The 13,740-nt window shown below is 44.2% G+C and overlaps 1 protein-coding gene across 1 annotated transcript in view; it reads right to left on the bottom strand.

Annotated features, from left to right (window-relative positions):
- Positions 1–13,740, bottom strand: part of LOC126484206 (sex peptide receptor) — a 104,384-nt gene that overhangs the window by 48,141 nt on the left and 42,503 nt on the right. The window contains exon 3 of the mRNA XM_050107619.1: positions 2,283–2,699. Coding sequence (XP_049963576.1) covers positions 2,283–2,699 — 417 coding nt within the window. The remainder of the gene's footprint in view (positions 1–2,282; positions 2,700–13,740) is intronic.

The raw sequence follows: 13,740 nt of genomic DNA, 5'->3' as shown, positions 1-13,740 counted from the left end.
TAAAATCGCTCAAAAGAGGAAAGGTCGCTGGACCTGATGGGATACCAGTTCGATTTTACACAGAGTACGCGGAGGAATTTGCCCCCCCTTCTTGCAGCGGTGTACCGTAGGTCTCTAGAAGAGCGTGGCGTTCCAAAGGATTGGAAAAGGACACAGGTCATCCCAGTTTTCAAGAATGGACGTCGAACAGATGTGCAGAACTATAGACCTATATCTCTAACGTCGATCAGTTGTAGAATTTTGGAACACGTATTACGTTCGAGTATAATGACTTTTCTGGAGACTAGAAATCTACTCTGTAGGAATCAGCATGGGTTTCGAAAAAGACGGTCGAGCGAAACCCAGCTCGCGCTATTCGTCCACGAGACTCAGAGGGCTATTGACACGGGTTCACAGGTAGATGCTGCTTTCTTGACTTCCGCAAGGCGCTCGATACAGTTCCCCACAGTCGTTTAATGAACAAAGTATGAGCATATGGACTATCAGACCAATTGTGTGATTGGATTGAAGAGTTCCTAGATAACAGAACGCAGCATGTCATTCTCAGTGGAGAGAAGTCTTCCGAAGTAAGAGTGATTTCAGGTGTGCCGCAGGGTAGTGTCATAGGACCGTTGCTATTCACAATATACATCAATGACCTTGTGGATGACATCGGAGGTTCACTGAGGCTTTTTGCGAATGATGCTGTGGTATATCGAGAGGTTGTAACAATGGAAAATTGTACTTAAATGCAGGAGGATCTGCAGCGAATTGACGCATGGTGCAGGGAATGGCAATTGAATCTCAATGTAGACAAGTGTAATGTGCTGCTAACACATAGAAAGATAGATCCCTTATCATTTAGCTACAAAATAGCAGGTCAGCAACTGGAAGCAGTTAATTCCACGAATTATCTGGGAGTAAGCATTAGGAGTGATTTAAAATGGAATTATCATATAAAGTTGATCTTCGGTAAAGCAGACGCCAGACTGAGATTCAATGGAAGAATCCTAAGGAAATGCAATCCGAAAACAAAGGAAGTAGGTTACATTACACTTGTTCGCCCACTGCTTGAATACTGCTCAGCAGTGTGGGATCCGTACCAGATAGGGTTGATAGAAGAGATAGAGAAGATCAAACGGAGAGCAGCGCGCTTCGTTACAGGATCATTTAGTAATCGCTAAAGCGTTACGGAGATGATAGATAAACTCCAGTGGGAGACTCTGCGGGAGAGACGCTCAGTAGCTCGGTACGGTCTTTTGTTAAAGTTTCGCGAACATACCTTCACCGAAGAGTCAAGCAGTATATTGCTCCCTCCTACGTATATCTCGCGAAGAGACCATGAGGATAAAATCAGAGAGATTAGAGCCCACACAGAAGCATACCAACAATTCTTCTTTCCACGAACGATACGAGACTGGAATAGAAGGGAGAACCGATAGAGGTACTCAGGGTACCCTCAGCCACACACCGTCAGGTTACTTGCGGAGTATGGATGTAGATGTAGATGTAGATGTAGATGTAGATCTCGACTGATGGTGATACCAGGCCGTTGGGATCCAGCACGGCGTTGCGTATTACCCTCCTGAACCCACCGATTCCATATTCTGCTAACAGTCATCGCATGTCGACCAACGCGAGCAGCAATGTCGCGATACGATAAACCGCAATCGCGATAGGCTACAATCCGACCTATATCAAAGTCGGATTCGTGATGGTAGGCATTTCTCCTTCTTACACGAGCCATCACAATAACGTTTCACCAGGCGACGCCGGTCAACTGCTGTTTGTGTATGAGAAATCGGTTGGAAAGTTACCTCATGTCAGCACGCTGTAAGTGTCGCCGCCGGCGCCAGCCTTGTGTAAATGCTCTGAAAAGCTAATAATATGCATATCTCAGCATCTTCTTCCTGTCGGTTAAATTTCGCGTCTCTAGCACGTCATCTTTGTGGTGTAGCAAATTTAATGGCCAGTAGTGTAAGTTCAAGAATTTGTAATGTGACGTTTTGTCAAATAAATTAAGTTATGTGTTCGAGTGTAACTGGCACCCGCTCATTTTGCCCCCTTTCCACAATTCCAACCACCTGTCCTGTCCTGTGGGTTTAGTAGGGCCTATCACAGTTTAAGTAATATTTTTATTTGATTGAAGAAACCTCATTAATATCGGCTCCAAAATTGAGCGTCAGCTTGGTCTACCCCTCTGTTTTCTCGTAATCGTTTCGAACAGCAATTGGCTGTCGGGTATAGGAGGAAGAATGTAACGGGTTTTTGAAACGTTGCGGACGCAGCCAACCGCGGCCTACCTGGAAGAGCATCCTGCGCCGGACCTGGGCGGCGCGCATGGCCCGGAAGAGCAGCACGTTGAGGACGACGAGCGAGATGCAGGGCAGCATGTGCACGAAGACGACGCGGAACATGTAGTAGGAGACGAAGTAGACGTCGGGCGTGATGGCCTCGACGAGCGGCGACAGCGTGGGCACGCACACGGGCACGGCGGGCTGGCCGCGCCACGGCACCTCGCACGGCTCGTACACCGTGTCGACGAAGCGCGTGGACTGGTGCAGCGCGGCGCAGCCGGCGATCCAGCCCACGCCCTTGAGCACGCGCGGCATGGTGCACCATGTGCGCGCCACCGGCGCGTGGCACACGTACACGTACCGCTGCACCGCCAGCGCCAGCGTCAGCCAGATGCTCGCCGTGTGGAACAGCGCCGGGATCACCTGCCGCCACCAGTCGGAACACCGTATTCCACTGTTCTCTACAAATCACATTAAATGCTTAAGTACGTCATTTTATAGAAATTCTTCCAGTCCATATGTGGCATAACAGCAAACCAGTGCTTAACAGTATTGGTTACAAACAGCCTTGGTTGCAAATTTATTTTTATTATTTTTCAACGACGCGTTTCGCCTTATTCAGGCATCTTCAGGTTAACCTAATTTGGTATTTCTTATGAATCCTTTAGTCAGTGTAGCCAAAGGGCATCGTCGAATAGATCAGGCCAACATCGCCTTCGTTAAACTCGAAGGCGATATACTATTTGCTACCGTATCTCCCCCCCTACAACTCAAACAGGGAATAAAAAAAAGAGGATATTTCGGGTTTAGTTCCGGCGCTCCTCAAAAAATGGATCAAATGGCTCTGAGCACTATGGGACTTAACATCTGTGGTCATCAGTCCCCTAGAACTTAGAACTACTTAAACCTAACTAACCTAAGGACATCACACAACACCCAGTCATCAAGAGGCAGAGAAAATCCCTGACCCCATCGGGAATCGAACCCGGGAACCCGGGCGTGGGAAGCGAGAACGCTACCGCACGACCACGAGCTGCGGACGGGGCGCTCCTCAAATGTGGTTGAAACTCGTTCGTAGAGACCAAAATGAGGTAATGGTCACTACTTGCGTTTATTTCTGTGAAAATCATTTTGATGTAAGTAAGTAATCCATACGAAAATTTAATTCTATTAGGTTACTATTAAGTATTATACTTGGGAACTCCAGAGGCGCGGTGCATTATTACGTACAGGTTAGTGGTGCTTCTGTTTAGGTTTTTCGATTAGCACTTCACTATATCACACACTAATGTTTAAAAAAATGTTCAGATATGTGTGAAATCTTATGGGACTTAACTGCTAAGGTCATCAGTCCCTAAGCTTACACACTAGTTAACCGAAATTACCCTAAGGGCAAACACACACACACATGCCCGAGGGAGGACTCGAACCTCCGCCGGGACCAGCCGCACAGTCCATGACTGCAGCGCCTACACCGCTCTGCTAATCCCACGCGGCACACACCAATGATTTATGTCTGATTGAAGATATACCCAGGACATTTCGCCATATTTCAAAGCTTTCGTTTTCTTACAACTTCGTACTAATTTCCAAGTACATAAGAATGGCAATATTCTCTTAATGACGTGCCTTTACGCATAATTTGCGGGAGATGTTTGTCACAGAACGAATGGGCAACCTACACTATGAAAACCGAACAGTCTAGTTGCAAATCTCTCAACGGATACAATAATTGCAGGAAACTGGAGTACCACTAACACGATTTAACCTGACAAGTTTCTTTGTAAACAAACAACACGAAAAGTGTAGTGCATAATGATTTGTGAAAAGTAACAACTACACGGGATGAATTTATGTATTCGCAGGAATTAATCTGGATCCGAACTCTGACTGAATAGGCATAAACATACTATCTAATTTTTACTGTGAAAAAGCACACAAACAGCTATTCTGAAGACCGTTTTTAAAACGTTCTATACAGTTTTATTCGAGTACTGCAGCCTCGGAACGGAACACTTTATACACGAGAGTAGAAACACTGAATGAGTCTTTCACAGATACAGAGAAATCGACAAAAACGTAACGAGAGAGATCAGAAGAGATCGGAGAATGCTAAACATGAGACTGACCAAGGAGACAATCTTCGGCCATTGAGAGAAGACAGCACGTGTGCAGTGCTTGCAGTCTACAAATTTGAACAGAATGCCTTTTGTATTAACATATGAGTGCTTCAGTTAGCGTACCAGCTGTTCTGTTCTGTCCTCTATTTTAGGATCTCATAATTTTGGCCTTTGCTGTAAGATTCTGTCTAATGTCTACATGGGATACAATGAAGAACTTTTGGTTTGTTGTCACGGTGGCGGATTTATCCAACATTTTTCCAGCCCTCATCCAGTCACAATTCCCCGTTACATTATCTTAGCTACCTGATACCGTCGTACCAATGCTGTAGCTGAGCTGCGTTGGTGCTTTGACTTGAAGCTTCCTCGAACTGTCGCGAGAAGACACCTCTTCCGCCTGTGGCGCTCGTGAAGACATTGCGCAAGCGTGGAACGACGGAAGTGGTGTAAACGGTACAGTGGGCTCAGGTAGCAGGAGATATTGGGACATTAATTCTAGTATCAGAAGTGTCTAAAAGATTTCACTGACATAATGCATCAACTCTTTCATCACTGGATACAAAAGTGGTTCAAATGGCTCTGAGCACTATAGGACTTAACATCTTAGGTCATCAGTCCCCTAGAACTTAGAACTACTTAAACGTAACTAACCTAAGGACATCACACACATCCATGCCCGGGGCAGGATTCGAACCTGCGGCCGTAGCAGTCCCGTGGTTCCGGACTGCACGGCCACCGCGGCCGGCCTCACTGGATGCAAGATTGCATTATTTGTAATAATTCGTTGATGACGAGATATAGTTCGGAAGTCTGCTCCCAGCGGCGAGCACGCAAAAAGTTCCAGGGGCACCGGCAAGCGCTAACTTGAGAAGGTGGTCGGTTCTTGTGTTTGGAGGCACATATAATGTTGTCGGTTGCTTGTTGACATTTCCATTGTTGGTTTGTAGCGTGTCCATGCTGATATTAGTATCTTCGTAAAACGGAAGTAGATTGTGCGCTCCCGCCTGTTGTGCTATTTAACTGGCCAAATGAACAAATGCACGGCAATCTTGATAGTGTTCGAGGGAACTCGGCGACCTCATCATTTGTGTGTTCTTTTATTTGAAATCTGAAGAGAGTGATAGCAGTAAGGTATACGTGTTTTGGAGATTTAAATTTATCTGAAACTATTGTAATGCCTGGGGGTATCTTGCCGTAAATGGCTTTTGTGTTGAGCTGCTTGAGCGGACACTCAGTTTGTGTGTGTCTTGGCAACAGGATCTTGTATTTAACTAGGTACCCCAACACTGATTTTCGTACATGCATTTATGTTGTCAAAATATGGTAGAGATGAAAACTAACTGCTCCTCTAAAATTTTATGTAATTTGTATCAGATGATATGCCGCGGTAGTAATATTGCTTTTTTCTGCTCTAGAGCTCTAAAATTTGATTAGCCTGCAGTGGCTTTGAAACCACTGAGACTGCCTGATGATAACTTCTGCACAAAGTTTTCAAACTGAGGCCTTAACGTTCGTCGTCCATTTTTGGCCGGTGATTTGGGTATAAATTACGAGTTGTAATTCGGTCTGTGTTACTGAGATTCTGTCTGTACATCATGTTTGTTCTGTCTGTTGGCACTTGCAAACTATATTGTCAAAAGCGGATTCTGACACGATTATTAGTGATTTTAAATAATTTTGATGTTAAATCATACGCTTAATGATTTGGGATTTAGATTTTTAGGGTTTTTACTGATTCTTTAATTAGTGGTACTTTAGCTTCAGCAACTATCTTTATTCAAATTGTCATCGACCAGATGCACAAATGCAATTTTTTTCCTTAAAAGATTTCAGGCACTTAGTGCCCTCCTTCAGAAGACTGTAACTACTGCTTTAATTGTGAATGTCAACAATACTATTTATGCAGTTGTAATAGCTGTTTGGTTTGTTTATACCATTTTTTAAAAGGCGCTATGAACCGCATGATCACAGCCATATGCTGCATGCATCTCATTGTTGACGCTCGCCAGTAATGTGATAGTTTTCTGAAGAAGGATACTAAGTGCCTGAAGCCGGCAAATAAAATAAAATTTCTTTTCTGCAACTGGTTGCTGATTATTTCGATATATTTATTGGGTCCTACACTATCGGCTCTCTTCATTGTCAACTTAATCCGTTTCATACTTACAATATTTGTTGTATTGTAGAGAGTTTAATAATCATTTTGAAGTCTTAACCCAATGATGAAGTGTGCTCTGGTTACCAGGGTATACCTTATGAAAATTTTATGTGTTAAACGAATTTGTGAAATATTTCTGCTGAGAGTGGGCTCACTCGCTTACCACTCACCGATCCCTGCGTTCTTAAGAATTTCAGTGGTAGCAAAATGGTTGAAATGGCTCTGAGCACTATGGGACTTAACATCTGTGGTCATCAGTCCCCTAGAACACTAGAACTACTTAAACCTAACTAACCTGAGGACATCACTCACATCCATGCCCGAGGCAGGATTGGAACCTGCGAACGTAGCGGTCACGCGGCTCCAGACCGAAACGCCTAGAACCGCACGGCCACACCGACCGGCTCAGTGGTAACAGGTTGCGTCATTGTTCGGCGGGCGGACCAGGTAGTGAGCAAGTGGTGGGTGGTTTGGGTAACTACTGTCTTGTTTAGCCTGCAGAGAATATGGCCATGTGAGCAAGAAAGACGTTGGGACTGACTCATTAAAAAAAAAAAAAAAATAGTTTGCAATACGAAATGAATATTGTAATGAATTTGAGGACGGCCGCGTCAATACGTTATAACAGCACTAGCAGGAAGCATCAACTCCTCCAGTAATCATCACCGTAAGGACACTTTGAGCAGTAACTGGTGCCTGTTCCTGTTGTAGGAAGTTGCTTCCCGATGTGCAGGAAAATGTTAACCTCAAGACTCACACCTACACCTAAACTCCACATGTCGTCAACCATCTGTCTACAACGTGTACTCGTACATCCATTAGGTATATTCAGTACAGGGGAGACATTTTCTTGAAAGTAGCTTGCCCGGTGTCGGCGAATAAATATGATATTGCGGTGCCTGTGTTATTCCGAATCACGATGTAATGTTCGTTCGGACATGCATGTATATAGTAATTCGGAATAACACAGGCACCGCAATATCGTATTCAGACTTAACCTATTGAAAATACTAAAGAAATATTGGTAGTTATTGCGGTTAATTGTTAGATTGCAAAACGGGCTAATGTGTTTGCAGATTCCCTATAGCATGGTGTTTCAAAACATTTATTCCTCAGCGGTCGGTCGAGTAAGTAGGCTAATTGGAGAAGATATAAAGGGTTACTGGGTCACTACGCGGGCTTCGGAAGAAAATCTAGGAACTCGTATACGAAAGAAACTCACTGAGGAGCGTGTTTACGGATACTGACCATGAAAGAGTCATCAGAGCATTGTACTGATAACGTACGTTTAGCAGTGTTGGCGTATTCAGGGGCAGATGTATGAGGGAACGTCAGATATTGTGGCTGTGTCCGCTGATCCAGACGGAAGCGTTGCTTGCTTCGGAGTACATACAGTAGTTTCGCTGTGGCAAGGTGGGTCACAAGGGATGTGAGGGGTCACAGGGACGGCGTCCGAGAAATAGACGCTACCGAGCGTTGTCGGGATCATTAATCGCATTTCGCCACCGAACGGCTGTCGTAGGATGCGCACCGTTATAAAACTGCATCTTCGTTTTGTCTGCAGCGCCCTCGGATCGGAACCGGTTTGTGTTTTGGTCGATTACTGCAGTATGGTTCAAATGGCTCTGAGCACTATGGGACTTAACATCTTAGGTCATCAGTCCCCTAGAACTTAGAACTACTTAAACCTAACTAACCTAAGGACATCACACACATCCATGCCCGAGGCAGGATTCGAACCTGCGACCGTAGCGGTCGCGCGGTTCCAGACTGACGCGCCTAGAACCGCTCGGCCACAATGGCCGGCCGATTACTGCAGTAATGTTTCTTTAATAGTGATTACCGCTGGTATTGTAGATATCGCCAGGTAGGTAAATTTCAAACTTTGCAATGCCTTTCGGAAGAACTGCCTTTCTGTTTCAGGTAATTTATTAAATGCTGCAGGGCAGGCTCCTTTTTATAAAAGAACTGGGGGACTTTGCGTAGTCTAGAAAGTTTATTACTGCCGAAGGGGTTACTGGCGAGGAATTCTTCGGCTGTAATTTTTCTCATGTTACTCAGTGTGCTCTGGATTATACGGGTACTGGTGTGTTCTTGAAGTTACACGCCGAAAGAAATACAGATTCTGAAAACAAGTGAAGATTGCTGGTGTAATTGGTGTTCTGGCTGGTGATACTGAATACACCGTAGGTCACACAACCGAAACGTAGGCGGCGAAGTTACTGTGGCTGCTAGATGAATTTCGTGAAGTCTTAATGGACAGATTACGTGCTAACAATGAGAACCAATACCAGATTCAACTTACTGATCTCAACACTTACTTTTACTCAGCTCCAATGTTTTTGGTGCGAAAACGAAATATTGTAGGCTGTAAGCCGTGCGCTTATTACCATGCCTTATATCAGAAGATGATTTTGGAATCTATTCCACCTCCTGATCCACGTAACTACTTCACGTGGTTTTCAGGGTCTCGCGTTTTTAAAGTGTTGAATCTTAACCAAGTCTGTTGCAATATACACTTCACCGAAGATTCAAAGCCTTTGACAGTGTTCTCCTCTGACTGCCACATTTTTCAGTTTCAACGTACAGTTTCAACGTACAGGGACAGCAGTTTCCTCTGGCCTGTTACATTCTGTGATGGGAGACCTAAAGTTTTAGTGCATTTACAATTACTTAGACGGCGTGGTCATTTATAGTACAATTTTTGTTGTCATTTAGAGCATTTTAGGCAAGGGTTCGGGAATGTGAGGGAGGCACGCTCGAGCGCTGAGCCATCGAAAGAAAATCTGGCCTGCAGGACATATCGTTTTCGGGGCATACCTTGTCAGCCATGGGAATTATTGTAGTTCAGGCCCTTATCCTAGCGATTTACAAGTTCCCGTCACCAAAGAGTTGCCCATTTTATAAGCTAGTTGATTTATTTTAGTTAAGTTATCCACATTTTTGCATAACTTTTGGCTCGGCTTAATCAGCTCATTAGTTTAGAAGAGATTCTCAATAGGCAGCCTTCTATGCCTTGAAACATGCTTTCAGCAGTGCTCCAGCACTGGATACTCCAGATTTCAATATGCTGTTTACTGTGCAGGCATACATGCCCAATTCCGGCGTTAACGCCGTTCTGTTGCAAGAAAATGATGGAGAGCGGTAGCATTTATCTTATGTATCAAGAGCCTTGTCAGCTGCAGAAATAAATTCTTCTGTTTACAATCTGGAAGCTTTGGCTGACATTTCGGCCCAAGGCCAGTTAAAGCTCTGCCTTGAGCATAATGCGTTTACCTTAGAAAATGACAAGAAAACACTAAGTTGGATTCTTGACAGGTCCCGTAAGACTGCAAAAATTACCCGCGCGGGGTAGCCGAGCGGTTTCAGGTGCCTTGTCACGGTTCACGCGTTTCCCCTCCGTCGCATGTTCGAGTCCTCCCTCGGGCATGGGTGTGTGTGTGTGTTTCAAGTTAGATTAAGTAGTGTGTAAGCCTAGGGACCGATGACCTCAGCAGTTTGGTCCCATAGGAACGTACCATAAATATCCCAAATTTCCACTGGAAGAATTACGCAATGGGTGGTTTTAATAACGGCCTTCTGGTTTGAAGCAGTATTTATCAGGGGTAGAAAACCAAGTCGTGGATGCCTTAGTCACACATTTCACGCGAACATACCGGAATCTGCCGAAAAGCAAAGGCGCAGGTTTCAGTAGCAGTTCTTTCTGAGATTCCTTCACTGATTGTTCATCTTACGGAGAGACGGCAGCATGATAGTAAGTTGTGCGAAATTCAGGAGAGGCTAGAGGTGGATGAAACAATGGAAGACGAAGTTTGTTCCTTGGAGTGGGGGTTCCTTGGAGTCGGGGATGCTATGTTACTATACTTGTTACGATAGGAAACTCAAGATCTGTAATCCTAAAAGCTTAGTTATTTTCACCGCTCGTTATGTGGAGCTGGGGAGGGAAGGGGGGAGCGGCACCTGGGGCTTTTCGTAACAGGGATGAAAACTAAAGAACATCTGTCTTGTAAAAGCATCGACTGAGATATTAAGAGATTAATAGACCATATCAAGAACGCAAGTCCGCCGCTATGCCTAACACTAAGAGCAGAAGGTTTTTTTAAATCTTTATTTTTTATTTTTATTCTATTTTTTTTTTTTTTTTTTTTTTTTGGACCACCAGGGAACATCTGCTTACTGAACAGCTCTTTATTGATTATCTGGGGCACTCCCAAGCACCAAAATTGGTAATATTTTAGTGGTGTTAGATATATTTACAAGGTTTCAGTGGATGGTGCATAGTAGAGGAACGATGACTACCGTTAATAACCAGCGCTTAAGAGTTTTATTTGTAATTTTGGACCCCTTAGAGTGTTAGTACGTGACAATGCTCCCACGTTTACGACACGTGAATTCAGACTCTTATGTTTCTTATAGTGTCATTTGTTACGTGTCAAATGAGTTGTATAACCTTAGCTCTCTTTTGTGTAATGTGTTAACAGAAATTTGAAATCTTCCTAAGAAAATTATCGTTCTTGGTCCCAGAATTGGTTTAATCGTGCCTTTAATACCGCCAGCCATAAAGCAAAGACAATGACTGCCAAAATAATGTTCGTGTTCTCTCTTAATTCGCTGCTGAGTAATTTGAGGTCGTTGAATTATCTATTGCTAGCGCATGCTGAGGATGAGGATGTCAGGTGTAAATGGGAGGCGGCAAAAGACAACATTTCTCTTGCGCATCACAGATAGGCTAATAGGTACAATGGAGAGAGAGGCGCTGCTTCAGGGTGGGAGCCAATATCTACGGGAAGAGTATCTGGGGACAGTATAGACGGGCGCAGGGTATCAAGGGGATAGCGTTGTCGCAGTTTCTCGGCCCATGTAAGACTATCAGTGGTTTGTTCCTAGTCATCTTCGCCTTCCTAAACCTTAAAACGCGTAAGAAACCTAACCTTTCTTGAGTTAGCTGAAACCAGACAGTGTCGAAGCAGAAGGTTGTTGTTGTTGTGGTCTTCAGTCCTGAGACTGGTTTGATGCAGCTCTCCATGCTACTCTATCCTGTGCAAGCTTTTTCATCTCCCAGTACCTACTGCAACCTACATCCTTCTGAATCTGCTTAGTGTATTCATCTCTTGGTCTCCCTCTACGATTTTTACCCTCCACGCTGCCCTCCAATACTAAATTGGTGATCCCTTGATGCCTCAGAACATGTCCTACCAACCGATCCCTTCTTCTGGTCAAGTTGTGCCACAAACTTCTCTTCTCCCCAATCCTATTCAATACTTCCTCATTAGTTATGTGATCTACCCATCTAATCTTCAGCATTCTTCTGTAGCACCACATTTCGAAAGCTTCTATTCTCTTCTTGTCCAAACTATTTATCGTCCATGTTTCACTTCCATACATGGCTACACTCCATACGAATACTTTCAGAAATGACTTCCTGACACTTAAATCAATACTGGATGTTAACAAATTTCTCTTCTTCAGAAACGCTTTCCTTGCCATTGCCAGCCTACATTTTATATCCTCTCTACTTCGACCATCATCAGTTATTTTGCTCCCCAAATAGCAAAACTCCTTTACTACTTTAAGTGCCTCATTTCCTAATCTAATTCCCTCAGCATCACCCGACTTAATTAGACTACATTCCATTATCCTTGTTTTGCTTTTGTTGATGTTCATCTTATATCCTCCTTTCAAGACACTGTCCATTCCATTCAACTGCTCTTCCAAGTCCTTTGCTGTCTCTGACAGAATTACAATGTCATCGGCGAACCTCAAAGTTTTTATTTCTTCTCCATGAATTTTAATACCTACCCCGAATTTTTCTTTTGTTTCCTGTACTGCTTGCTCAATATACAGATTGAACAACATCGGGGAGAGGCTACAACCCTGTCTTACTCCCTTCCCAACCACTGCTTCCCTTTCATGTCCCTCGACTCTTATAACTGCCATCTGGTTTCTGTACAAATTGTAAATAGCCTTTCGCTCCCTGTATTTTACCCCTGCCACCTTTAGAATTTGAAAGAGAGTATTCCAGTCAACATTGTCAAAAGCTTTCTCTAAGTCTACAAATGCTAGAAACGTGGGTTTGCCTTTCCTTAATCTTTCTTCTAAGATAAGTCGTAAGGTCAGTATTGCCTCACGTGTTCCAGTGTTTCTACGGAATCCAAACTGATCTTCCCCGAGGTTGGCTTCTACTAGTTAAGGTGATACACACAAAATGAACGAAACTGGGCTGTCCACCCCAGCTCATAGCTTAAGGGTGGGGGGGGGGGGGGTGGGGGGGGGGGGGGGAGGAGAAGATGACTGATGCGCTCTTCTCGATATTGTGGGTAAGCTAGCGGCTGTGGTTTCACCTGAAGCTTATTTGGCACGCCGCGAGTTGACGCCGTAGACGCCTCTACCACATGTTCGACTTTTGACGTCGGTGCGCAAGCGCGGCGCTAGGGAAGGCGGCGCAAGCAGTACGTTGGACTGGGAGAGCGGAAGTCTGCTAGCAGGCGCGAGCACATGAGCGTTGCCCACGGCAGCGGCCAGTGCTAACTTGGAAATGTGATGTGTTTCCGTATTTGGAGGTAGCTGTGTCTAATGAGTGGCACATATAAAGATCATCGTCGACTCCTTCGTGGCAATACCGTTGCTAGTTTGGACTGTTTCCCTGCTGAATTTTATCAAGAAAGTATTTCACTGAAATGTACCTGCTGTACGACGATTGCGGCGTTTGTTTTCATAATATAACGGAAGTTGAAGGTGAGATTCCATCTGTCATGCTGCTTAGTTTACCCAAAGGCAAGTGAAGGTACTACTGATGTGCACCAGGTTTGGTAGTGGCCGTGAGAACTCGTCTGCCTCATTATTTACGTGTTCTTTATTTCAGTGAAAATGGTGTGGCATGCAGTGACTTGTGCGTGTTTTGGCGATTTTAATGTGTCCGTAACTACTACAAAGGTTGGAATGTATCTTGGTGTAAATGCCTTTTGTGTAAAGCTGTATGAACTGACATTCAGCTTAAACGTGTGGATCTCGGCCACAGAGACCATGTACTTAACTATATAACGCAACACTGATTTTCATAAATGCATTTATGTTTTCGAAGTGTAGTAGAGGTCAAAACTGACGCTTCTATTCTATTTTATGTAATTCTCTTTAGATGTTATTGTACAGTGCCAATGTCGCTTTTTTTTAGAGCAGCAGGACTTCA

Source organism: Schistocerca serialis, chromosome 6, assembly GCF_023864345.2.
Source record: "Schistocerca serialis cubense isolate TAMUIC-IGC-003099 chromosome 6, iqSchSeri2.2, whole genome shotgun sequence".
Lineage (NCBI taxonomy): Eukaryota > Metazoa > Arthropoda > Insecta > Orthoptera > Acrididae > Schistocerca > Schistocerca serialis.
Note: the sequence above shows the minus strand (reverse complement) of the source record. Positions and strands in the feature narration are given on the sequence as shown.